Genomic DNA, 27,931 nt, shown 5'->3' with positions numbered 1-27,931 from the left:
ACCGCGAGAAAATCGGTTAATTCATTCAAAAGTTATTGCGGTTTGAAAATTCAAAAAATAGTGTTCTATAAAACTACCATTAGCCTTTTGAGCTCGAAGAGCTCAAAAGCACAGAACAGCGATTTATTTGAGCTCGGAGAGCTCAAAATTACACAAAAATTATATTTTTGAGCTCGAAGAGCTTAAAAAATAAGTGAATTTTTGAGCACTTAGGTATGGAGGTAGCGGGAAGTTGCAGCGATGGCCTTTAGGGTCAACCGCTTTCCTAATTTTTTTTTATTATTGTTATTATTAATAGTGAATAAAATTATGAACATTAAACAGCATGCGAACAATATATTACTTAATTAGATTATTTAACAATTTAGGTACATACGTATGGCATATGCTTTAACTCAATGATCGGTCTCTAGTCTCCCCAACCCTAGATAAACGAAAACGATGATGAGAAACTCACAGATTTCCTCTGGTTTACACAGTGAATTCCAGTGCGGTAGAAACCCATAATTACCTATGCCAAATAAATATTTTTAGAGCAAGCAGAACCTTCAGACTAAATAAAAACATTAATTGAATACTTCAATTAACATGTGTTGAATAATTCAATTAAGTCACCATAATATTATCATAGAATAAAATAATTCAAGAAAAGTTAATTGCTATAATAACTTTTATTTATTTTAAAATAATTTTATTATTCACGAACAATTTTCTGGCTCTATACATTTTCCACTCTTATCATCTCTGATGTAACCGGCATTGCAACCACATTTTCCAGGACGACAATCCTAAAAAAGTTTATAAGTAACAATAATGAACAATTATTTAAATTTAATCACAATGCTTACATCGGTACAAGCCATCGGTCCTGGGTCGCTACATTTTGTGTCACACGATCCACAAGAATAGTATCTTTCATTTTCGCCACATTCTTGAGCCATTGTAGTACCTGAAAATTTTCCAATTATTAACTATTATTTTTTATTATTATTTTTATTAAATAGAATGTTACTCACAAATGACAAAAGCAACAACGAAAATATAAATTAATGCTCGTGTCATTTTATATTTTATTTACACAAATAAAACTTGTTTGTGTACCTCTGCAATTACTCAACTGATAGCTAGACAAACTACACGCGACTTTTATACGTCAGAGGATTAAATAAAAATAGATATTTAATTACTTTGAAAGAACTATCAGTTATAAAAAATAAAAAAAATAATTATCATGTTTTATAATCAAATATTAAATTTTGAGTCATAATGCACACATATCTACACAATATGATCTTTTATTAATTATAGAGAAACTTCTACAAATTATTTATTACATTTAGAAAAAAAAATTATTTACTTTATTATATTTTAAATAAACTTACTATTATTAAAGAATTATTAACATTAGAAGTATAGTTGATAACTATTAAAATAAAGTGAAAATATTTTATTAATTGTATGATTATAAAAAAAGTTCAACTATGGTTATGATTACTGATACACTTAATTTAAAGACAGTTGTAACTGTATAGTAATGATAAATAACGAGGAAACTTTTTATTACGTAAGTTTGATTGTAATGAATCATTATTATCTGCGTTTTTTTTTCCTGTGTAAACAATTAGTTGGTAAGGTATGAACAACAACATTATCGTACTTAATCATGTGTGATAGGTGATATAAAAGAATAATGAACAATAAATAATAAGGATGTGCGCCAGTTACTGCAATAAACAACGCGCAATCTCTCCGATCTTTTATTTATCGGTATCTGTCACGAACGCGTGCAAAGAATAATTCCACGCCATTGTCAAGTACTTCATATTTTTTATATTAAAATTTTTATTCTTCAATCAATAATTATTTTTTGAAAATTTATTTGATCATCCAGAATAAAATTAACAATTATGAAAATATAAATAATAAAATGAATATTTTTTATTGTAATAAAAAATTGCATTTCATTATCACCAATTAAAATATAAAAACATTTATCTAAGCATTGAAGATTTACTTGTAAATATTATTACAAGTGATAAATTTTGAAAATATTTCAAGTCTCGAAACTTTTTTTAAATGGTAATGTTTAAATATTTTAAATACTCCGTGTTAATAGTAGGGTCAGTTCTTCGAATGCACTGAACATTTATTATGTGGAACACATTTCTCAGTGTGATCATCTCTGTAAAGACCTTTTTTGCACACGCAAGTCGGAGGAGCACAAATCTAAAAACGAAATTAAATAATTCTTAACATATTATAAACTTTTATGCACTAATTATTATGTAAGCGTATGAACATACACTGAAAAAAAAGTTAACTTGATTTAAGAGAAAAATTCTTGAACCAAGAACATAATTTTGAAGAGGGTAATTGTCTTGAATAAAGACGAAAAATTCTTGAATCAAGTAAAATTTCCTTAAATCAAAAATTTTTTTACTAAAATCAAAAATATTAAGTTCAATTCAATCTATGTAGAGTTTACCCTGAGACATGGTTTGACGGGCCATTCTGAACATTTAACTTCACAATGGTTTCCACAAAGATTGCACATCTCGTGTGCGGCGCATTTCTTATCGCAAGTTCTCTTTCTGGCACCTTAAAAGTCAGAATAAATTATAACTATAAAGCATAGAAGTTTAAATTATATAAAACAAAATTAACAAAAAACAAAACCTTATCAACTCACAGATTTCAATTATTGACATTGAAGCGATTAAAAATATTGATGCTAACAAAAATCGTGACATGGTCGACTTGGACAATTGATCTATCAATTACTTCGATTTATTATAAATATCTTTTTAAGAATGATAGTTTCTTTCCTTATTGAACAGATAAATTTATTTATTTGTTCGTTGACTTAAAAAATGACATGGATACATCCATAATGGATACATACATAACAACACAAAGTTTGAACAATATTTTTTTTAAGCTGCTGACTTCAAATAGTTAAAATATTTTTTTGTTAAAAGTTCTGAATAATAAATCTCTGCAACGCTTGTGTAAATATCAATCCAAAGCCTGTATTTATTTTCAATATATAGTAAATGTTTACTGATCATATTCCCTCACAATATTTTAACAACAAATTTGCCGATCAATAAAAACTCACTCTATAAATTTCAAATATAAAAAAACTATAATTAAAATTTCCAGCGTTTTTAATTTTTCCACTTCGGTTGAAAAAGGAAAAAAATTATTTAAATTTTCAGTTACAACATAATTTATTTTGTATAATAATAATAATGAGACTAGCTCATTCTAACTGTAACATAAATTTAATAATTACAATTTTCATATCAATCATTTATCCTGAAGAACAATTTTCTTTGAGGACACACTTGTTAGTTAATTCATCTCTTACAAAATTTTCTTCGCACTGACAAGCTTGAGGAAGGCAAATCTGTGAAACAAAAAAATATTCTCACTAATTTATAAAAATTTTTATGAATAATCAAACGTACCTTTGTACAAGGTTTTTGGTGGTCATTCGAGCAAAATTGTTCACAATGATTACCACAGGAATTACAGAAGGCATTTTCACCGCAGTCTTCATGACAGCCTTCATTAGCTTTGACATCTTTAAATTAAAAAAATGAGTTATTGTTATTATTAATTCAAATCTACCCTGATAAAAAAAAAGTATTGAGACAAAGAAAAAAGTATTGAAAAGTATTGGTTTTCTAGTCAATTCAATACTTTTCAATACTTTTTTCTTTGTCTCAATACTTTTTTTTTATTCAGGGTAATATTAAAATTTTTTAATAACTTACAAACACCGATTAAGGAAAATGTCAAAAATATTTTTACTAATAAAAATCGCGACATTGCGTCAATAGAATTATTTATGCATTCACTTACATTAAAATAACGATAATTTGAAGTTGCTACTGCCTATATACCATTTTTACTATCAGTTCATACACAAAAATAATTACTCTCATAGTTGTGAGTTATTATTATAATTATCATTCATAATTACTATTTCTACGTCACACCATACGCAGAGGTATGTCAACTCGGAAAATTTATTATGATTCACATTTTCATGGTCCTTATTATTATCATCGTATAATTTATGTCACACGGAAAAATTATTTTCCTCAAGTAATTAGAGTACTTTTTCGTGTGACAATTTAATATTAATATCTCATGATATAATACCAAGGACAGTTACCGCTGGACAGATGAAATTACATTTTTTAATTATCCTAGTTTTGTATGTTTAATCAAAATTAATAATGCATTTTATTTATTCTTTGGGACGGATAATATTTTTGAAAATATTAAACAAAGTTTTTATTTTTGTCATTAAAAATTCTATTTATTTCACTCGAATGAATATAAAATTTTTAAATAATTAGAATTTTGACCGTAATAATAATGTATAGGATTAGATTAGAAAAGGTGAAATTTTTGAAAATAAAAAACAAGTAATTTTTTTTTGTAACGGAAGTTTTGAAAATTTATTTATTTTACATAAACCTTAAGAAACAATTACTAAAATAACCATAAAAAAAAAAATATCCTGATATAAAATTGAGATGAAATATATATGAAACCAATTTATTCATAATGTGATTGGTCAAATATATCATAAGCATAAAAATATGTGCAAACTCTGAATTCAAGTTCGTGCATGCGCGCATATATTCAATTCTAGTTTCATATAAACACGACATTATATCATTGCTTGGTAGATTATTGTTTAGGTTCGATGGGGCACTGTAATAGGGACACACACTTTAGGTCATCGTTTCTATAGAACCCCTTTATACAACCACATTCGGGTTGGCGACAATCCTAGAAGATATAAAATTTAATATCAAAAGATTTATATTTTCACTGTAAATAATTAAAAAAATTAATGAAATTCACCATGGTACACATCATATTTCTTTCTTTACAAGTATTATCACACGCTCCACATCCTTTTATCTCTTCATTTGGCCCACACTTCGGAGATTTAGGACAACTTTGTTCCCAAATACAGACCCCATTATTCCTTACGTAACCGCGCTTACAACCGCAAGATCCTTCTCTACACGACTAAAATATATCAAAAATAGTAAATAGTATTAATAATAAATTATTAAAAATAATAATTATGTAATTATCAACTTACTTGCACACAACTGACTTTAATTCCACACTTACTGTCACATGCACCGCATCCGTACCACTCTTCATTTTGACCATAACACTTTGGACCAGTGTTAGCATTGACACCTTAAAAAATTTTACATATTTAATATCCAAGGAATCATTCAATAAATATTCGAATAATTGATGATTAATTTCTTACAAACAACCAGAGCAGCTACGAGGACAACGCTGATCAACAAAAATTGAGCCATAGTTATTTCTAACTTGAAAAGACGCGTACAAACCTACGAATAAGTCTGATAAAACAACTCTAGTTTAAAAGTCTTCTATACCAATTTGTTTCAAGTAAACAAATTATTAGCAGCTTTATTTATGTAAAGATAAGAGCGTTATTGACATTAGCAACAATTAACCACTGAGTTAGCCTTTATATTGAGTTTTATCCTGTTTTTCTACGATATAATTAAACATAATATATTGTCATTGTGGTTGTTACCAAGAAAATTTTTTTTTTTAATATTTATATAGATAACAAAATATCAAGCATGCGAATAAATACAATTGAAATTAACCATGCAGTATGTTTTATTAATAAACAGCAGATGAAATTTTTGAGAAGAAAAAACAAAGAAAATATTATTGAAACGGAAAAGTTTGTTTATTTATTTTATGTAAATGAACATGAGTAATTATTACATATAGCTATTATTAGAAAATTATATCGATGTTCTAATTAGCAAATTGTCTAACTCCATTTTATAGAATCTTCTATTGGTACGAAAAAAACAATTAGTTCAAAATTTATTATCACTTTAACAAACCATTTAATATCATTAATATCTAATAGAGATATAATATTTAGGTTTAAATCATTCAAATAATTTATAATTGGATTATTGCTACATCAAAATGTTAAAAAATCACCCTCTAAAAAATAAGGAGTTATAAGAGACAAATTGCTAATTAGACCGTCGATATTTAATATAAATATGACAGTGTAATATTTCTTGGTAGATTATTTATTGCATTTGATAGGGCACTCTGACATAGGCACACACATTTTGTTGTTTCTAACGTAGCCCTTTATACAACCACATTCAGGTTGACGACATATCTAAAAAATAATGAATATGTAAAATTTAATACCAATGGATTTATATTTTCACTATTAAAAATTTATTAAATTAATGAAACTCACCTTAGTACACATCGGATGTGGTTTTTTACAAGTACCATCACACGCTCCGCAAGGTTTGAGTTCTTCATATAGCCCACAAGTCGAATTTTGCGGACAACAATCCGGCGAAATACAGGTACCATTATTTCTTACGTAACCCTCGATACAACCACATTCGGGTAGACGACAGTCCTAGGGAATAATCATATGTAAAGATAAGTAACAATAGATTTATATTTTTAGTGTTAATAATTTTTAAAATTTATGAAACTCACCGTGGTACACATCATAATTCTTTCTTCACAAGTATTGTCACATGCTCCACATTCTTTCATCTCTTCATTTGGCCCACAACTCGGGGTTTTACGACATTTTTCGTACAAAATGCACTTACCATTATTTCTTACATAACCGGATTTACAACCACATTCGGGTAGACGACAGTCCTAGGAAATTATTAATATATAAAATTCAATACCAATCAATTTATTTTTTTACTATTATAAATTTTAGTAAATTAATGAAACTAACCGCGGTACATGGCACATCTTTTTCTTCACAAGTACCGTCACACGCTCCACATCCTTTGATCTCTTCATTTGGCCCACAAGTCGGGGTTTTACGACATTTTTCGTACAAAATGCACTTACCATTATTTCTTACATAACCGGATTTACAACCACATTCAGGTAGACGACAGTCCTAGAAAATTATTAATATATAAAATTCAATACCAATCAATTTATTTTTTTACTATTATAAATTTTAGTAATATAATGAAACTTACCGCGGTACATGGCACATCTTTTTCTTCACAAGTACCGTCACACGCTCCACATCCTTTGATCTCTTCATTTGGCCCACAAGTCGGGGTTTTACGACATTTTTCGTACAAAATGCACTTACCATTATTTCTTACATAACCGGATTTACAACCACATTCGGGTAGACGACAGTCCTAGAAAATAATGAATACGTAAAATTTACTACCAATCAATTTATATTTTTACTATTATCCATTTACTAAACTAATAAAACTCACCAAGGTACATGCTACATTTGGTTCTTTACAAGTACCGTCACACGCTCCACATCCTTTGATCTCTTCATTTGGCCCACAAGTCGGAGTTTTAGGACAACTTTTGTACAAAATACAGGTACCATTATTCCTTACATAACCGGATTTACAACCACATTCGGGTCGACGACAGTCCTAGAAAATTATTAATATATAAAATTCAATACCAATCAATTTATTTTTTTACTATTATAAATTTTAGTAAATTAATGAAACTTACCGCGGTACATGGCACATCTTTTTCTTCACAAGTACCGTCACACGCTCCACATCCTTTGATCTCTTCATTTGGCCCACAAGTCGGAATTTTAGGACAACTTTCGTACAAAATACAGGTACCATTATTCCTTACATAACCGGATTTACAACCACATTCGGGTAGACGACAGTCCTAGGAAATTATTAATATATAAAATTCAATACCAATCAATTTATTTTTTTACTATTATAAATTTTAGTAAATTAATGAAACTTACCGTGGTACATGGCACATCTTTTTCTTCACAAGTACCGTCACACGCTCCACATCCTTTGATCTCTTCATTTGGCCCACAAGTCGGAGTTTTAGGACAACTTTTGTACAAAATACAGGTACCATTATTCCTTACATAACCGGATTTACAACCACATTCGGGTAGACGACAGTCCTAGAAAATTATTAATATATAAAATTCAATACCAATCAATTTATTTTTTTACTATTATAAATTTTAGTAAATTAATGAAACTTACCGCGGTACATGGCACATCTTTTTCTTCACAAGTACCGTCACACGCTCCACATCCTTTGATCTCTTCATTTGGCCCACAAGTCGGAATTTTAGGACAACTTTCGTACAAAATACAGGTACCATTATTCCTTACATAACCGGATTTACAACCACATTCGGGTAGACGACAGTCCTAGGAAATTATTAATATATAAAATTCAATACCAATCAATTTATTTTTTTACTATTATAAATTTTAGTAAATTAATGAAACTTACCGTGGTACATGGCACATCTTTTTCTTCACAAGTACCGTCACACGCTCCACATCCTTTGATCTCTTCATTTGGCCCACAAGTCGGAGTTTTAGGACAACTTTTGTACAAAATACAGGTACCATTATTCCTTACATAATCGGATTTACAACCACATTCGGGTCGACGACAGTCCTAGAAAATTATTAATATATAAAATTCAATACCAATCAATCTATTTTTTTACTATTATAAATTTTAGTAAATTAATGAAACTTACCGCGGTACATGGCACATCTTTTTCTTCACAAGTACCGTCACACGCTCCACAACCTTTGATCTCTTCATTTGGCCCACAAGTCGGGGTTTTACGACATTTTTCGTACAAAATGCACTTACCATTATTTCTTACATAACCGGATTTACAACCACATTCGGGTCGACGACAGTCCTAGAAAATTATTAATATATAAAATTCAATACCAATCAATTTATTTTTTTACTATTATAAATTTTAGTAAATTAATGAAACTTACCGTGGTACATGGCACATCTTTTTCTTCACAAGTACCGTCACACGCTCCACATCCTTTGATCTCTTCATTTGGCCCACAAGTCGGAGTTTTAGGACAACTTTTGTACAAAATACAGGTACCATTATTCCTTACATAACCGGATTTACAACCACATTCGGGTAGACGACAGTCCTAGAAAATTATTAATATATAAAATTCAATACCAATCAATTTATTTTTTTACTATTATAAATTTTAGTAAATTAATGAAACTTACCGCGGTACATGGCACATCTTTTTCTTCACAAGTACCGTCACACGCTCCACATCCTTTGATCTCTTCATTTGGCCCACAAGTCGGGGTTTTACGACATTTTTCGTACAAAATGCACTTACCATTATTTCTTACATAACCGGATTTACAACCACATTCGGGTCGACGACAGTCCTAGAAAATTATTAATATATAAAATTCAATACCAATCAATTTATTTTTTTACTATTATAAATTTTAGTAAATTAATGAAACTTACCGTGGTACATGGCACATCTTTTTCTTCACAAGTACCGTCACACGCTCCACATCCTTTGATCTCTTCATTTGGCCCACAAGTCGGAGTTTTAGGACAACTTTCGTACAAAATACAGGTACCATTATTCCTTACATAATCGGATTTACAACCACATTCGGGTCGACGACAGTCCTAGAAAATTATTAATATATAAAATTCAATACCAATCAATCTATTTTTTTACTATTATAAATTTTAGTAAATTAATGAAACTTACCGCGGTACATGGCACATCTTTTTCTTCACAAGTACCGTCACACGCTCCACAACCTTTGATCTCTTCATTTGGCCCACAAGTCGGAGTTTTAGGACAACTTTCGTACAAAATACAGGTACCATTATTCCTTACATAATCGGATTTACAACCACATTCGGGTAGACGACAGTCCTAGAAAATTATTAATATATAAAATTCAATACCAATCAATCTATTTTTTTACTATTATAAATTTTAGTAAATTAATGAAACTTACCGCGGTACATGGCACATATTTTTCTTCACAATTACCGTCACACGCTCCACATTCTTTGAGTTCTTCATTTGGCCCACAAGTCGGGGTTTTAGGACAACTTTTCAACAAAATACACTTTCCATTATTTCTTACGTACCCCTTCATACAACCACATTCGGGTTCACGACATATCTAAAAAATAATTAATACGTAAAGTTGAGTACCAATAGATGCATCTTTTAACAGTTAACAATTTATCAAATTAATGAAACTCACCTTAGTACACGCTATACTTGGTTCTCTACAAGTACCGTCACAGGCTCCACATCTTTTGATCTCTTCATTTGGCCCACAAATCGGGTTTTTCGGACAATTTTCCGACAAAACGCAGGTACCATTACTTCTTAGGTAACCGGACTTACAACCACAAGCTCCTTCTCTACACCCCTGAGAAATAAAAAATATAATGTAATTATAACTTATAGCTACAATATCGATAAAAATAAGTGTATATTTTATAAACTCACTTGGATACAGTCGACTGCGTAATCACACCCCTGGTCGCATGCTCCGCATGGCATGTACTCTTCATTTATTCCACAAACCTTGGGACAACTTTCCTGCGGAATACAGATTTTCTTGTCATTTCTCACATAGCCTTGTTTGCAACCACAAGATCCTTTTCTACACTCCTGAAGAATGAAAAAAAATTATATTATTATAATAAACAATATTTAGTTAATTAACTCACCGTGGTACATCTAGTTGCGTAGTTACATCCCTGATCGCATGCTCCGTATGGGTAAAACACTTCATTTTTTCCACAAGTATTAGTTTTGGGACAATTTTGCTTCTTGATACAGATTTTATTTTCATTTCTTACATAACCTTTTTTACAACCACAAGATCCTTTTCTACACTTCTGAAGAATAAAAAAAATTGCATTATTATAATTAACAATAATATTTTTAAAAAAATTTAGTTCATTAACTCACCGTGGAACATTTAGCTAAATAATTACATCCCTGGTCGCATGCTCCGCATGGATAAAACTCTTCATTTTTTCCACAAGTATTAGGTCCGGGACAATTTTCCTTCTTGACACAGATTCTTCTGGAATTTCTTACATAACCAGTTTTGCAGCCACAAGATCCGGGTAGCTTGCATATCTTTTAAATTTAATAAATTACTAGCAATACCAATTAGCGATAGTTACTGTTTATTTTGATCATTGTTGTTAATTAACTTACCTTGGGACAGACAACGTGTTTATTTCTACAAGTACTGTCACATGCTCCGCAACTTTTCCACTCTTCATTTTTGCCTTTACATTTTTGGCAATTGGAAGCATTGATACCTGTACACAGATAAAAGGCTCACTTAAAAAAAAAAAAATCAATGAGGACGATCAAAACACTCTTAACTTAAGTAAAATTTTTTTTTGAAACAAAAAAATTTTCTTCTCTATATATTTAAGGGTTTATTTTTTTTTTTAATATCAAAAGCATGAATTAGTGAATATTAGAACAGATAATGATAAATTTCTTACCAACAATCAGAGCAGCTATGAGTACAACGCTGATCAATAAAAATCGAGCCATGATTTAAAACTCGATAAGACGTGTGCGAAATTCCAAAAAAATATGACGAATCAACTCGAGTTTAAAAGTCTTATATACCAATTGGTTTAAAGCAAATAAATTTCTACCAGGTTAATTTATGCAAAAGATAAAATCGTTATTGACATTAGCCGAAATCAACCACTGAATTTTTCTTCCTATTGAGTTTTATCCTGTTTGGTTACGAGTTAAGTAAATATATTGTATTTTTATTAAGGCTGATGCAAAGATAATTTTTCCAAAATATTTTTATAAATATCAAAACATCGAGCTTGCGAATAATATCATTAAAAATTAATAATACAGTATGTTTTATTAATTAGGAAAGATAAAATTTTTGAGAATAAAAAATATTCATTATTATTGAAACGGAAAAATTTATTTATTTTATAAAAATCAACATGAACAATGATTGGCAGTATCAATAAACAAAGAATATGTTTCATGTAAAATAAATATTGTATCATATTATAATGCTTAAGATATTCTGACTTAAATTTACACTTCTTGTCGGTGTCACTAACGTAGCCAGTTTTATATTCACAACGCCCTGATCTTTTATACTTCTTTGAAATTTATAAAGTTAGTAAATTATAATCAATACACTGATAGCAGGATTTATTTATACCAAACAATATTTTTTAATAGTTAACAAATCATTTATTAGAGACCACTTTTTAGTATTAAACAAATATTTCTTAGTACATATTTAAAATGATTTGTTTGTATTTAATAAATCTGATATTCATTTATTAAATATTCCCGAGTCGAAATTTTAAAACTCTAGTTCAACCTAGTAGAGCCTGATTCCTTTGATGTAGACATATGCTGCTCTGATTTAAGAACCTTTTTCAACCTAACTCGTCTTATGTCAGGGTGAGGAGGATTGAGTTGGGGTTTAGCTTAAATTTTAAGAATCTGTTTCAACCTAACTCTTCTTGCGATCAGGGTGAGGAGTATTGAGTCGGGGTTTAGTTTAAATTTTAAGATTCTGTTTAAACCTTATACGTCTAAAATCAGGTTGTAGAAGAATGAGCTGGGGTTTAATGAGAATTTTATCGCGTAGGCTTTCTAGGGTGAAACAGAGACTTAAACTTTATAAATTTTTCAAAGTTAATAATGGTAATAAAAATTATTATCATGATTTCGAAAATGTATCAATTGATGGATATTAATGTCCAAAAGACAAATACAATTGAAAAAATTTAATTATTTCAGTGATTTAATTCTTTTTTTTTTTTTTTTTTTCATCAAAAACTTGCCATCAACAAAATATAAAATTAACTATTAAATTAAATTGATTGGCGAGCATTAAAGCAACAAGATAATTAATAAGAATGAAATTATCTTTAGTCATGAACAAAAATTCTTAAGCTAAGAAATTGTTTTTAGCTTGAAGAAGTTTAAATTAATTAAAAATTTGTTGGCAAAATTCTTGGGCCGTCATACTTCACCTTTTCATGTACGTACGTTAAAAAAAGCTAAAAGTTATATAAGTTCTTATGGTTCTGTTTAAGAGGAAAAAGACTGAGATAACAATTTAAGTTCTATTTCTTCGATTGACTGAAAAATAAACATAATTGTAAAATCTAAAGCCTATGATATATTAATGTTTTTTATATATGTTCTTTTGGTTTAAAAAAAAATCTTTACACAAAAAAAACGCTTTTAACTTAGATTCGTAAATTGATGAGCTAAAGTGTATAAAAATACCAACATAAGTTACGACGCAAAAGTAAAAAAAAATAATTTAACTCATCATCTAATTTTTTTTCTAGGATTCATCAGAATTAGTTAAAATCAATTGTTTAATAAACGATATCATTTAAAAAACAATTTTCTTTATTCGCATTCAAACGCCAATACATAGTTTGAATATATCATTGTGTATTTGCGCTTGCTAAAATTAATATAATGTAGTAAACTTCAAAGTGGTTTTTTTGTGATCTAAATTTTTTCTTTTCTTGAATTAAGATAATTTTCTTATCAATAGAAATTTTTATCGCAAATATTTTTAAGCTGATTGTTAAAAACAAATTTTCTTTACATGTCTTTATTTTTGCAGAACTAAAAAGATATATAATCTTAGAGTTACCCTTTCAGCTTTTATAAAACAACACACAAAAATGATCAAAAGATATTTGAACGTATTTACAACAACTTATTCTAAAAAGTGTTCAAAAAGTATTCATGTAGTTTCAAGAATCAAAAAATTTAGGCAATTTTCGCGACAAAATTTTTTAAGCATTTAGGTGTTGTAAAATTGATAATAATAATGACAAAAACAATTACCATGATAAAAGAAATAATAATAATATTTAATCCCATGAGGTAATTTTAATTTTGTCAGCTGTAGCTTAAACAGAAAAAAATTTTCTTGCCAAGTGATAAGTCTTCGAGTAGCAGAGGGGATCCAGTCTAGCTTCGTAATCGAGAGGTCGTGGTTTCGAATCCCAGTAAAGCTGAGTTTTTTCAACGGATATTTGTGTTTTCATCGTTATTTATTCTGTCTCCATTTCGAAATCATTATTCATGTATAATTATAAATAAACACTACTGATAGATATAATTACCTTGACCGTCAAGCGAATAATAACTTGAAGTAACTAACAATTGGTTAATAATTTTTATCTTTTTTTTTTTTTTTTTTTACCATGAATATAAACCAATTTAGGTTTAGCTATATAAGGTTGAAATAGATTTTAATAAAACCATGCCTAACACTTTTTCGTTTGAGGTACAAAAATCTATATATTGCGCAAGCCCAGCTAGGCTCTAAAAAAATGAAACAGGGTTTTATTAAGAACCTTCCTCGGCCTTAACTCGCCTGAAAATGCAGTTAAGTAGGCGCTACTAGGTTGAAACAGAAATTATTTTCAACGTAGATCGCTATATCTTAAACTCTATTTCAACCTAGCACACTCTGACCTTTAGTCTAGCTAGGTTGAAACAGAATTTAAGCAAAATAAAATTTCGACTCGGGTTAATAAATCTTTTTAAATACTAAGAAATATTTATCAAGGACTAAAAAGTTGTCTCTTATAAATGATTTGTTAAATATTAACAAATATTTTTAACTATAAACAAATCCTTCTATCAGTGCAGCAACTGAATTCATGGTTGTTAATCGACTTACTTTGATACACATCATTTTTTTTTTTTTCCATATTTTTGTTTACATGGTTCGCATTCAAAATATACTTTATATTGACCGCACGGTTAGCTAGGCGCAGTTTTATGATCTATCAATGCATATCATTAAATATCCAAAGCTATAAGTTAATAAATATTCAAATAAATAATTAATAATAAACTCCTTACGAATAACCTGTAAAACAGTGATCAATAAAAATCGAATCATGATTATTATCCATTTCATAATACTTGTGTGAACTTGCGAATAAACCTGATAAAATACCTCGATTTTGAGTCTTATATATTAGTCTTTTTAAAGTAAACCAATTATTTTTAGCTCAATTTGTGCTAAAAATAATACAGTTATTCATGTTTATCATACCAAAATAAATATTTTGTATTGTTATCAAGGTCTTTATGAGAAAATTTTTGATTGATTTCAACACAACGAGGATAAGGTTTTCATAATATTTTTATGCAAATCAAAATATGCGTCTTGCATGTTTTCTGTATAAATTTAAATAAAAAATTTTAATCAATTCTGTAAACAAGAATAATTTAAGTTAGAAAAACATCTGCTCAAATAACAACCTTTGGACTTTCCTCGAATAATTTATTTTCTTGAACAAACCTTTATTTGCTCGGAATTTGAATATATTGAATTTAATTATTCGATTCAGATGTTTTTAATAATTATTCCATATATGCTACGAGAAATTGCAGCGAAAGAAAAAACAACAAGATTGATTAACTGGAAATATATTTAAGGTCAGGAAAAAATTATTAAAAAAACACAAAAGTTATTAATTAAATATCGGTAATTTTAGTATTATTGATTTTTTAGTTAATAGTTAATAATTTCTCTTAACAATAAAAAATCCAATTGACATGTTTTATGAAATTATTTTCCCAATCTTGAAATGGAAGAATGACACTCATTGCGATGAACACATTTGTTTTGATCATTCCTCACGTATCCAAATTTACATCCACATGATCCGCTTCTACACTCCTTTTAAAGTACGAAAAACATGTAATTAATTTATTAAGGATTACTACAATGGAAAAATCATTAAATTCAGCTTACTTTTTTCATTCCATACATTTTTGTCAAAAATTAAAAATATTTTTATGATAGATCCATTATAAAATCATGTTTGTTTCAAAATGTAAATTTAAGGATCAAATTCATTAAGCAAAGTTATTTATATACGTGTAACAATCTTTTATTGATATACATACCATTGTACAAGCTATATCTGATTTGCAGGTGCTGTCACAAGCTCCACATCCGTGAAACTCTTCATTTTCTCCAGGACACGGAAAATCTTGCGCATGAGTACCTTTCAAAGAAATCGAAAACATTGATTAAATATTATTTATCAATTATTTACTTATTACTTACAAACAACAAAAGAAACAATAAGGGAAATGCTAATTAGTATAACTCGAGACATGTTTGCCCTTAAATCGATTTGACGTCAGTTTCTTATGATACTTCAAAACTTCGAGTCTGATAAATCAACAGTTCTAGGATTCTTTTATACTCATATTTGCTAGTTAAGCAATGAATAACAAGTGGGAAAGTTACATAAGTTACGATCATTTCTATCAATACTGTATATAACTAACTGTTGATGAATACACACTATCTATACTTAATCACTCCATTACTCATTTTATTGATCTGTATTGTTATAAAAAGTAATGTTAGGATAAACTTGTTGCAAGCTTGTGACATTGATGTGATAAGATTGAACTTGATATGTTTTTTTTTTGTAACGATGTTTTTAGCGATATTGATAGCGATGTTTTTATTTTTTTCTAACGATATACATTTGAAAAAAATTTTTTTTTATTGTAAAAATACGATAAATTAAATTTATACAATAAAATTTTTTTAAACATTTAATAATATATTAGCACAATTGAAATTTACAGTTCGTATTTCCCCGCTAATTATTTTAGTTAAGAGTAAACAATCTAATCGATATATACCATTAAATTGCCTCTATTGTCTCTATTTTCCCAATTTAAAAATGGAAGAATCACATTCACTGCGATGAATACATTTATGTTGATCATTTCTCACATATCCGGATTTACATCCACATGATCCTTTGTAATTGTTTCTGTACACATTGTCTGAAATAAAAAAAAAAATAAAATTAATCAACAATCGATATACGTGATATAAAAGTTCTAACATACATACTCTTAAACAATTTATTTCAAGGAAACATCGACTGTCACAAGTACCGCACGGATAAAACTCTTCATTTTCTTGACATGAAGAATCTTGTGCATAAGTACCTTTTAAAACAATTAAATTCAACAATAAATTGTTAAACTTATTGATTATTCATTTATTACTTACAAGCTACCAAAGAAACGATAAGGAAAATGCTGAAAAGAAAAAAAATAAAGATAAACTTATGACAGCCGTATCTGATTGAATTCTGTATAATATAGTTTTTCCTTGTTTATGATTAAATAATAAGACAAAGTTCAGTAAAAAATGTGTTAAAATGATAAAAAAAGAAAATATATCGATAATTAAAACATACTTCCAGACAGTGTGCCCTGCCATTTATTTCTAAGTACCTGCGCACAATGATCTGCATTCTGAGCACGTTTTGTTAGTCTCACATGACCTAGAACATTTATCAACATGTCTTAAAAAATTATAAGCTTTATATTATATTTACATTTATCTTACAAATAAACTCAATGTTGAATTCTATGGAATGTATGTTTACTAACAAAGAGCAAAAAAATGCTCACTAACAGTTTTGTTGCTAAAAAATTTGGCATTGTAACAATTTTTTGTGAAGTTATACTGTTGGTGTGTTACAGTATGGCTTAATTCAAACTAAATAACCTTTGAAAAGCGCTTACATAAGATTACTTGTCATTGTCAATGCATAAAACAAAAAATGAAAATATCTATTATTATAAGGGATTCCCAATAATAATATGGATAGCGGTAGAACTTTAAATTTTAATTCTAATCGATAATACGAAAAAGTTTTTATCCTGTTTAATTGAAATTTAATTTTGTTTATTATACTCTTTATATTCATTTATTTAGTGTTGAATTTTGTATTCATTTACCAATTAAATATTTGATAATGAAACTTATTAGAATTAATTGCAGACATTTTAATGACTATTTCATTTTATAGTATAATTTTAATTGGAGCTTTAATGAATTTTGTGAAATGTATATTAAATTGACGTACACATATCAATTTGTTGAATCATTAATTGTTTTATCATTATCTTGAAAAATTATTTTATTTTATTTAAATACATTTGATTTCATAAATGAAATTAATTTTTATGGAAATATTAGCGATTTTTATAGAGAATAATGTTTTGTCGATAAACACACAATTCTTTTTACTAAACTCAGATCGTTAACTTTTTTTTTACGAAAGAGCAATTAAACAAAAAGTAAAAATTAGTTCTAGTAGGTTTTGAAATTGGGCTGGCGTTTAATCTTCTAGAATATTATTCCCATGTCGGTTGCTTTAGAACTACATTGCTCTAAAGGTTAATAATCTTCTGTTTCCGTGAACCTTCTCCGGATTACTCTGTTCTTAAATATGATAGTTTTCTAACGAAAATTCATCATAAGTTATAAACTAGACTAGCAACATTACAAGAAGCAATCAAAATTTTTAATTGTTACTTTGTAACTTTATAATTAAAAAAAAAAAAAAAAAAAATAGTTGTGATCATGAACTTGTATTCTTTTATTTTCAAGTAGTTTTCAAGCTTATTTGGATTTTAATGCGGTTGTTTTATGCAAACCCTCAAAGTACTACGAACAAATAAAAGATAACGGTAATGCGGATCATGAAACTCGAAAACTATAACGCAGTTTCAAAGTAACTAGCATTAGATCAAAAGTTTAACATTGTTTAATTATTCAAAAACTATCTTTAGTATTTACAGATTTTAACTATGGTAAGCATGGTTTTAATTTTATTCTACTGTTTTCATTTGGAGTATTAATATTTACAAGAAGCTTACAATTTTTAATCATCAAGAACTTGCGATAATTTTTTTTTTAACATTTTGTTACGTCAACAAAATTTTGAATTCACTAATAAGACACTGGTTAAAGTATAAACATTACGAAATAATTATTACGGTAATATTTATTCATCTTATTGCATCAGAAAAATTGTTTTCAAAAATTAATAATAATTGGTAGTGCTTTCTATTTGTTAGAACAGTTGCTTCTCTTTACTCACTTTTTGGTCTGTTTATTTTTCACGGTGTCACTCACGCATTCACAACCTGGTGAAAAAAAATGATTGAAAAACAGACAAGATCAAACGAATATTTATTTAAATAAGAAATTACTGTTGAATTATTTTAACTTTAATTTGACATTTAAAAAATTGCATACATCAGTCAGTACACAGTAAAAAGTTTTTCGTCATTTTGTAGAGTGTTAAAATTTGTGTGTTGAATATTACACTCTAGTTTGTAGAATTTAACATTCTCATGTGTTGATTTAATGATTTAACACACTAGAATGTTAAATTCTACATACTAGAGTGTAATATTCAACACACAAATTTTAACATTCTACAAAATGACGAAAAAATTTTTACTGTGTATCTCTTCAAATAATGATATATTTTTAGAGTAATATTTACGTAATAATTTTATATTAATTCATGTTCGCGTAACATGTTCTTTTCAAAATCAATAATTTCTCTTAAAAAATAAAAAACAGTATTATCAAAAAAGAAGTCATATAAATATTTAACCACGTAATCTTGCAATTAAGCGAATAATTGTAAGGATTTATTTCAACCAAACAATATTTTGAACACGTGTATATAACATTTTCAGGATGAATATTGAATCAATGAATTCATGTGCATATTCTTGATATTATATTTATTACACCAGAAAAATAATTAACAAACATTTATTATAATTGTTATTGCTTTTTATGATCAAGGACAGGCGCTTTTTTTAACACACTGTTTTTTTTTATTCCTTACGAGATTAGGTTTGCATAAACGTACAAATAAAAAAATAAAAGTACATATTTATGACTATATACTAAAATATTTATCAAATTATAGATTATATGTAATTAATTATTGGACGCACATCTGGACACGCTTTTGGTTCTTTGTCTGAACACGAAAGATCACAATTTACTCCACATTTGTTAAGCATTTCATTTATATCGCATGAGACTTCATTTGAGAAAACACAAGAACTAAAATTAATAATAATTATTATTAAATAATAGAATAATTTTATTCTTTAACAAATCTTTTACTCAAAAAATTAATTTTTTCTTTTTTGAATCAAAATAATTATTATCCAAAACACTTACAGATAACAAATAAAGAAATAAAGAAAAGTATTTTTGGAGACAGTAATTGCGTCATTTTTATTTTTTTATTTTGACCACTGATTTCTCAATTAATATTGACAATTTTTTGGTTGTGCAAGGTTTATATATATCCCAGTATTTTAAAATTTATTGTAAGTATTAACAATATACTGATAATTTAAAAAAATAATAAGTAAAAATTTTTACTGAATGATAAATTACTGATAAATTTTTTCCTTAATTAGCCAATTAAAAAATTGCAAACAATTTTAATCATATAAAACAAAATTATCTCTTTAAATAATAAAATATTTTTCTCGTAATATTTGTCCGATACGTTAATGTTTATTTAGAATTTTTTATTTAAAAAAATAGCTATATTTTCACCAAACGTAAATAAACATTTTATAATGAAAATCAAGTAAATATTTTACATGACGATTTTAAATTTGAATAAATTTATTTCAAGTAAACAATGCAATGAAAATATGCATACAATATTCCCAAGAGAAATATTAAATCGATGAAATCATGTGCATGCCATGGATATTTTTTCATAAAAAAATATTTATTTTTAGTAGGTGCAATTAAACGTTTGCACCACATTGGGATTCACTGTGTAAACCGCACGGAATTCACAAGTTTCCAATCGCTATTGAAGGATACGATATACTGTATACTGTATACAGAAGATCTATCATTGCAATAAACCACAAAGCATGTGTGTACTAGTAAACGCCTGAGTTGTTCAATAACTTTAGTACATATCGATAGCTTAAATTTATAAATAGATAGATAGATAGATATATATATATATATATATATATATATATATATATAAACACACTATTCGATATAAATACCGTACATATCTCTATCGATTTCCGTAATTGCAAAACCGCAATTTTAAATACGCAAATATACCTTGTATATAAATACTCACAATCCAATAACATCTAATTTTAATCTTACATATATCGATAAATATTTTTTTACAATTCTTACAAATTCTAATAAATTTTAATATATTCTTAAAATCTAATTTAGAAATTAAATATACTCTGACAGAATTATTCATTTATTTTCGATTTAATTTTTAATTTCTCAAAAATGTTTTAATTAATTTAAAAAATAAATTTATTGATGCATTTTTCAAAAAATTAATAATTAAAAAAATAAAACGATTAATTAAAAAAAAAATTGATAATTTAATAAATTATAATAGTTAATTTTATTTAAATAAAAAGTGTAAAATTCCTTGATTAAATATTTTGCAACCTTGCTTACGAAACAAAATCACACATAAGTAGTATTATAAAACCAGCGACGTTGTAGCATAAAAAAGTTTTATTATTCAATATGAAATAAATTTATAAACAAAACAAAGCTCATCTTCCACCAGTTGAATAATAAAAGCATCAATAAAAAATTCAACCCTGTCACTGAAATTAAAAAAAAAAAAGAATAATTGAAAAAAATGATGAAAAATGAATTAATGAAATATCAGTGAAACGTATGACATAAATTTTCTGAGTATCGTAATCGGAATCAGAAATATCTGTGGTAGAGGTGGTGTAAGTAATAGCGAGTTGATAAGAAAAGATACTGAAGGATCGAGACATCTGGTAGTCACTGGACGATTACGAATTCAATATCAGGCTTGAAAGATATTAGCATAGATATCGACTCTGTGACCTGGACTTCTGGCAGTCTTGCCTACAGATTCCCTTATACACCATTTATATCGGCACTATATTCTATCTATAATACAATACCCAAGAACCGTTTCAACTCCGTCCACTCCTTCTATCACCGATTTCTACTTGGTTTCTATTCTTATCGTATTTTATCGTGAAAAATACATCCCTCTCAAATGGAAATATCGTTTCGCCTACTTTTCTCGATTTTTTCGCATCCCCGATAATTCCGACCACGTTGTAGCATTCGAGCCATATACAAGAATTAAATTTCAATTTTTTACTTTTTGGTACTTTTAATATCATTATAAACATTCAATAAATTTTAAATTATGGGGTGTTTATTTATGTTTCAGATCCGTGTCTTGATAAATACTGCGGCGCCGGAAGGAAATGCCGACTCTCGCCTGACGGAGGTGTTGCTTTGTGTGTCTGCATTAAAAAATGCGGGATACGACACAGGCCTGTTTGCGGAAGCGACGGAAAAGTTTATGCAAATCACTGCGAACTACATCGGGCTGCTTGTAATAAGGGAACTCCGCTCACCGTTAGCAGATTGATGAGATGCTTACATCAAGGTACTTTATAAATTTATTTACTTCTATGACTCGCACTTTTTTCTATTTCAGATTCGTTCTTGATAAATTATTACCTTAATTAATTCAAAATTGTTCATCAAAATAATTTTAAACTACCAAAAAAAGCTGTAATTACTTCCAGCATTTACCCCACACGGAAAAAAAAATTTCGTTCTGGTAACGTAACTGTAGAGTTACCACACTGATAGAAGGATTTATTTGTATTAAATAATATTTGTTAATAGCTAACAAATCATTTATTAGAGACCATTTTTTAATATTAAATAAATATTTCTTAGTATTTAAAATGATTTGTTTGTATTTAATAAATCTGATATTCATTTGTTAAATATTAATAAATCTTTTTAAATACTAAGAAATATTTGTTAAGGACTAACAAATGGCTTCAAATAAATGATTTTTTAAATATTAACAAATCTTTTTAACTATAAACAAATCCTTCTATCAGTGCACAACTATACACAGTTTACTGTTCGTTGTAGAGTTACAGTAATAAAATGTTATTTAGTTCTGATAACTCAATGTTGTTGAGCTCTCAGAGCTCTACGGGATTGTTCTCAGAGCCAAACGGTATAGTTGAGAGCGCTCTACGTTGCGCAGTAGTAGAGTGCGCTGACATATTTCATAACCTTCTAAAATGCCAAACATAATTTGTTACTTAATAATTATTTTGTTACTAATTTATATCCCATAACAAAATATCCCATAACAAAATAGAGATGAAATGTATGTGGCATCAAACTATTCGTAACGTGATTGGTCGAATATATCATAAGCATGAAAATATATGCAAACTCTATAGTCAGGCGCTTGCGCGCGCAAATTTAAATTCTAGTTATTAAAAATATATGAGGACAATTAAGTTCCCAATTTATTTATTTAAGGAAATAGGTTTTTTTTTGTCAAATTGAATTTCGTTAGAACAGTTATGTATTTATGGTTTTTCAAGGTTCATTTGCAGTGACTATTAATTTAATTTATTAGTTGAATATATTGAGATAAGTGATAAGTTATCGGAATACATTAAAAAGACCCAATTTAACACAAAATAAAATTTGTTTTCGTTTATTTATCTTTTCTCGTGCATATACGGTAATGATTTTATGTCCAATATTTATTGATATAATTAAGAAAATAAGATAATTTTGTGACGACCATATTTTTATTTTACAAATAATTTTTATTTGTAATATAAGTTCTATTATTATTTTATTTCTATTATAATACTATTCTTATTTGTCATATATAATTATTGTTGGCAATATAAATTCATTCTGCTGCATGTATTTATTAAATTATCAATGCTAAATCGTAAAAAAAAATCATTAAGCAGACTTCCAAAAATTTGTTATAGTCTCAGAACGATCCTGTAGAGTTGTGAGAGGTAAATAACGTTTAGCTCTCAGAGCTCAACGATGTAGAGTTGCAGGAGCCAAACGGTATTGTTACTATAAGAATACGTTAACCTACTGGAACTTTTTACAACTAACTAACTACTATAGAGTTCCTATAGCAAAATTTTTTTCTCCGTGCAGAAACTATCAGGGTTTTTTTTTTTTAGAGTTGACGTTGTTTAAATTAAAAATGAAAAAAAATAATCTATTTTTTATCAATTTTAAATCACAATCACGTCTATTTTTAAAATAAAAATTCAGTACACTTTCACGGCACTTGTAATCCGATACATTTGTAACTCTAATCATTTTACCTTTGAGACTTCTTGTACTAACTTTAATTATCTGATAGGGTAGAAGCACCGGTTCATAATACTGTTATAGGTATAATTAAAATACCTTTGAAAGCAATAAGATTATCTTTACTAATATTTTAGAATAAAGTTTCTTTTCTTCTTTATATTGAATTTAAAAAGAAGTTTATTACGTTTATACTTTAATTAAATTGATAATATAATTATAAGAGCTTTCAAAGATATAAAATTCTTCAAAAGCTAAGAGCTTTTTTGAAACAATGGCTATTGTACTGATTAAAAATTAACTTAGTGTAAGAGGAAAACTCTTGAATCAAGTAAAATTTACTTTAATGAAGAAAAAATTTCTTAACTGAGGAAATCTGCTTTTAGTTCAAGATTATCAAAATCTTTAAAATGATTTTCTTCCTTTAAGATTTTTTTTTTCTTAAATAATAATTAATGAGTTAATTCTTTTAATACTTTATATACTTAATTATTTATTATCAAGTACATATTTAAAATACACAAAACAAACTAAGTCTTGAATGCACATCGCGCTATTGTGATCACCGATCAAAGCTAATACGATATCAAACAAATAAAAGCTTCAATGCGTTGGATATTTCAGCACAGCGCAATAAACTGTTGATACTTTAATTAATAAATAGATAAAGTATTAATTATATACGATTCAACAATTGTGAATGAATGAATGAAATTTTATTGTACAAGTGTCATTAGCGATATCCATTGAACTTTATTGGAGCATAGAACGTGATTTAGAAGATATTACGTATGATATCTCATTTATAAATCAGCATTATTTCAAACGATATAACTTTCGTATGGCTCGGAATACTGTATAAGGCTTTTGGTGCCTTGAGGTTCGAAGGTTATTATTCCAAAAGTTTCTTGGCAACCACCAGCATAATTCCTGAGTTTCTGTATCGGCTTCAACCGCTACCATCACCAAAAGCACCGGCCTTTACTCCCTGATGCTCCATTCTGCTCTATATATATTTTATTCAAAATTCGCCAACGGCCATTTATCAAAAAAATTTACATTATCCTACTTTAATTTAATCTAAATTTATAAAGCTCAATTTATTATTAAAATTACTTCTATCAGAAACTTCAAAAGCCTATTATAAGTTTTACAAATTTTTATTTTCTTTTAACAAATTCGCAGCAAAACGTATAATCATTCACAACTATCTTTAATAACTAAAATTAAAGTTTGTGTCAAGAATTAACCAGTTGATAGTTTTTCTATAATAACAAAAAAAAAAAATTTATAAAATTTTGAACCATCTGCAGATCAAAAATTGATTAAATCAGCTTTGCAGTAAAACAATCGTAAAAAAAAAAAACAATTAAAATGTTACAAGTAATTTTAAAGCTCTATTAATTAAACAAAAGAGTATTTTATGCGTAAAAAAAGTTTTTTATAGTAAAAAAAAGAGAATAAAGTCTGTTTCCTTGACGTTTCAAAACATTCTCAGGGGTGATGGTCTCCATAAAAGTATTATGAAACTCCAGAGAAGAACACGTGGAAGCTTTTTTATTCTTTTCATTTTTCTTTATTTTTTTACTCGCCCATTTTTATTCCCTTGCACCGTTTCCAGAGAAATTCACACACATACAGTCTACGTAACATACATGTTTTCTTTTCATAGTCTAGTCTGGTTTTTCTCCGGAGAATTTGGGTCGGTAGTTCTTTTAACCGACGCGTAACTCGATTGGAATTACGAGCGGCAATAGTTTTGAGAATTGAATAAGAAGAAGTTGCGATAACGATATCATTAATTTTTCTGTCGCTTACAACTGAGACCACATACCCGAGTTTAGTCTCTCACCTCATTTATCTTTGTATAAATATATTGGTGAAAGATAAATATGTATTTTTGCATTAAGCCAATGTTTATAGACGTGAAAAAGTGAACTTTTATACTTTATTCTATCCTCCGCTCGGTTAAGTATATAATATATGAGTATATCGATATGTATACATTATTATAATAATAAATTTACAAAGTACACAGATAAGCCTTGTAGATATATGAATATACCCTGAAAATATTAGATAAAGTCTAGTTCGCATAATTTTAAATAAACCGAAACTATTGGAGAAACGTGCTAGGGGTTGCACTTTGGGCGATCAGAGTCTAGAGTCTAGAGTTGAGTAGTGTAAGTGCAGCGTATGGCAAAAGAACTTAAGTCAGGCTCACGTAGACCAGATTAAGCTACACCAGGAGAATCAAGAAGAGATGAGAGGGATGAGACTCCGCAGGGAAACAGGCAGAGAGAGAAAAACAGGAAAGGGGAGAAGCAATTTCACAGGAGTTAGATAGTGTTCTTATGTGCGCTACCACTATACAACTTTCATTTCAAAGAATATGTGATGAAAAATACTTGTTCCCGTTTACCTTCCATCTCTTTAACTTTGAACTTTTTCCTCTTAATCCCCTTTATTCTGTATACACACTCATTTAACCAAATTCACGGGCTACGTTTTTTAATAAATTCAACTTTTAAAACTGTAATTATAAATGCACTTCACTTTGCTTGAGCGCTTGAGTTAAATTCATCTAATTTTTATTTTACTGTAATTTTTTTTTTTTTTTTTGTAATAGAGCACTAAAAAATTTACTTATCGAAGTGATTTTTTTGTGTGCTTTTATTTTGAAAAAAGTTAAAAATTTTAAACGTTTTCATAGAACGCAAACAAGTAAAAAGAATTTTTTATTTACTGAGCATGCGTTAAAAATTATTTAAATTTATTAAAAATATAAATTAAGAGTACTTTGAAGATAGAAAATATAAAAACTGGGTACAAAGTAATGTAACGTAATAAATGAGAGCAGATTTTTTCAGTAAAAGTGCTTTATCGTATAGAGTAGAGTGTAGAGCAAAAGCCGATTAATATGATTAACTTTTGAAATTAAATCATCACTTATTAAACAAGTAATATACGGCACTCGCGCAAAGAGCTATGAAGGATACATATATATGTAATTGCACGGGCAGTAAATAGAGAGGACAGTACTGGTGATACAGTTTCTAAAAAGAATAGAGTCACTTTGAACTGTGGTGAAGTTTAAATCTCATTTTCATAGCATTAATATCGCTTCTGTCGTTCCTGATGTTGGTGTTGGTGTGTTGGCGTTTGCAGTGCCTTATGTATATATATATATATATATATATATAGATATATATATATATTAGTATATACAGAAGCAAAAAGTAACCAACCAAAGAGAAGTGTGACATTTTATACAAGACTTTATTCAAAGGCAACAAAAATATTGACGTTTGAAATTTAATTTACAACAAATTTTAGCAGCCAGTAGTGTATTTACTTTAAATTATATTTCTTATTCCTCTTTAACATTAAATGAATTATGTATTAACTTTGCTTACATTACATTACATTACATTACATTACATCAACAAAATTGAAGTTCGTACTTCATGCATATTTCAAATTATAATTTAATTGAGTACTGTTACCTTCAATTAATTTTATAATAGTTAAGATAAGCAGAAAATATGAAAATTTTGATGAAGTTAAATTGCATAATCTAAAACTAAATAACCTATCTATTTTATATTTTGTTTCTCAATAAAAATTAAATTTTATTGTTAGTAAAAGTTATCTAAAAAATTAGTAAATTTGGAAAAAACTCCAAGTATTATTTGTACTTCTTAAAAGAAAGAACATGTAATGCATAATTCTTAATATGTTTTTTTTATTTGTTACCATCTAAAAAAAAAATTTTTTAAGAAGAATTCCGAAGGAAAATGGAACAAATTTTTACAAACTGTTAAAATCATGAAATTTACATTTTTCTTTCCAATTAAAAGAACAAAAACATCTGGACGGTTGTGAAAAAAATTTAAACAAGAACGAATTTCAGCTAAAATTAAAACATAGTTACAATTGTTCAATT

At 27.8% G+C, this 27,931-nt stretch overlaps 4 protein-coding genes and 1 long non-coding RNA gene across 29 annotated transcripts in view; 1 reads left to right on the top strand and 4 right to left on the bottom strand.

Moving 5' to 3' along the window:
* Positions 1–27,931, top strand: part of LOC123269923 (follistatin-related protein 5-like) — a 240,837-nt gene that overhangs the window by 199,327 nt on the left and 13,579 nt on the right. For all 3 annotated transcript variants that reach the window (XM_044735878.1, XM_044735869.1, XM_044735860.1), the window contains one exon: positions 22,049–22,270. In XM_044735878.1, coding sequence (XP_044591813.1) covers positions 22,049–22,270 — 222 coding nt within the window. The remainder of the gene's footprint in view (positions 1–22,048; positions 22,271–27,931) is intronic.
* LOC123269826 (zonadhesin-like) lies at positions 653–11,521 on the bottom strand. 21 transcript variants are annotated; one of them, XM_044735703.1, is made up of 20 exons: positions 11,420–11,519; positions 11,121–11,227; positions 10,866–11,039; positions 10,622–10,792; positions 10,398–10,562; positions 10,147–10,317; positions 9,892–10,062; positions 9,636–9,806; positions 9,380–9,550; positions 9,124–9,294; positions 8,868–9,038; positions 8,100–8,270; positions 7,844–8,014; positions 7,588–7,758; positions 7,332–7,502; positions 7,077–7,247; positions 6,821–6,991; positions 6,633–6,735; positions 6,311–6,378; positions 653–788 (listed from the first exon to the last, which is right to left on the bottom strand). In XM_044735703.1, the coding sequence occupies exons 1-20, from the start codon at positions 11,469–11,471 to the stop codon at positions 699–701; spliced, it is 2,982 nt and encodes a 993-aa protein (XP_044591638.1). In that variant the 5' UTR covers positions 11,472–11,519; the 3' UTR covers positions 653–698. The 21 variants fall into 21 exon arrangements, with proteins under 21 accessions (XP_044591638.1, XP_044591709.1, XP_044591698.1 ...); XM_044735687.1 differs by lacking the exon at positions 653–788 and adding an exon at positions 4,462–4,809; XM_044735738.1 differs by lacking the exon at positions 653–788 and adding an exon at positions 4,463–4,809 and having other exon boundaries at positions 10,622–10,741; positions 10,986–11,039.
* On the bottom strand, positions 2,025–3,914 carry LOC123269980 (chymotrypsin inhibitor). Of its 3 annotated transcripts, none has more exons than XM_044735937.1 (3): positions 2,690–2,858; positions 2,486–2,598; positions 2,025–2,226 (listed from the first exon to the last, which is right to left on the bottom strand). In XM_044735937.1, exons 1-3 carry the CDS (start codon positions 2,748–2,750, stop codon positions 2,122–2,124), a joined length of 279 nt encoding a protein of 92 aa, XP_044591872.1. In that variant the 5' UTR covers positions 2,751–2,858; the 3' UTR covers positions 2,025–2,121. The 3 variants fall into 3 exon arrangements, with proteins under 3 accessions (XP_044591872.1, XP_044591880.1, XP_044591889.1); XM_044735945.1 differs by lacking the exons at positions 2,486–2,598; positions 2,690–2,858 and adding exons at positions 3,471–3,586; positions 3,780–3,914 and having other exon boundaries at positions 2,075–2,226; XM_044735954.1 differs by lacking the exons at positions 2,025–2,226; positions 2,486–2,598; positions 2,690–2,858 and adding exons at positions 3,244–3,409; positions 3,471–3,586; positions 3,780–3,914.
* On the bottom strand, positions 15,368–16,201 carry LOC123270043 (chymotrypsin-elastase inhibitor ixodidin-like). Its single transcript, XM_044735984.1, has 3 exons — positions 16,030–16,201; positions 15,867–15,967; positions 15,368–15,636 (listed from the first exon to the last, which is right to left on the bottom strand). Exons 1-3 carry the CDS (start codon positions 16,079–16,081, stop codon positions 15,526–15,528), a joined length of 264 nt encoding a protein of 87 aa, XP_044591919.1. The 5' UTR covers positions 16,082–16,201; the 3' UTR covers positions 15,368–15,525.
* On the bottom strand, positions 16,477–17,031 carry LOC123270063. Its single transcript, XR_006510528.1, has 3 exons — positions 17,002–17,031; positions 16,840–16,937; positions 16,477–16,769 (listed from the first exon to the last, which is right to left on the bottom strand). It is a non-coding gene; the product is annotated as an uncharacterized LOC123270063 (long non-coding RNA).

Source organism: Cotesia glomerata, linkage group LG1 (genome assembly GCF_020080835.1).
Source record: "Cotesia glomerata isolate CgM1 linkage group LG1, MPM_Cglom_v2.3, whole genome shotgun sequence".
In the NCBI taxonomy this organism is placed as follows: domain Eukaryota; kingdom Metazoa; phylum Arthropoda; class Insecta; order Hymenoptera; family Braconidae; genus Cotesia; species Cotesia glomerata.
Note: the sequence above shows the minus strand (reverse complement) of the source record. Positions and strands in the feature narration are given on the sequence as shown.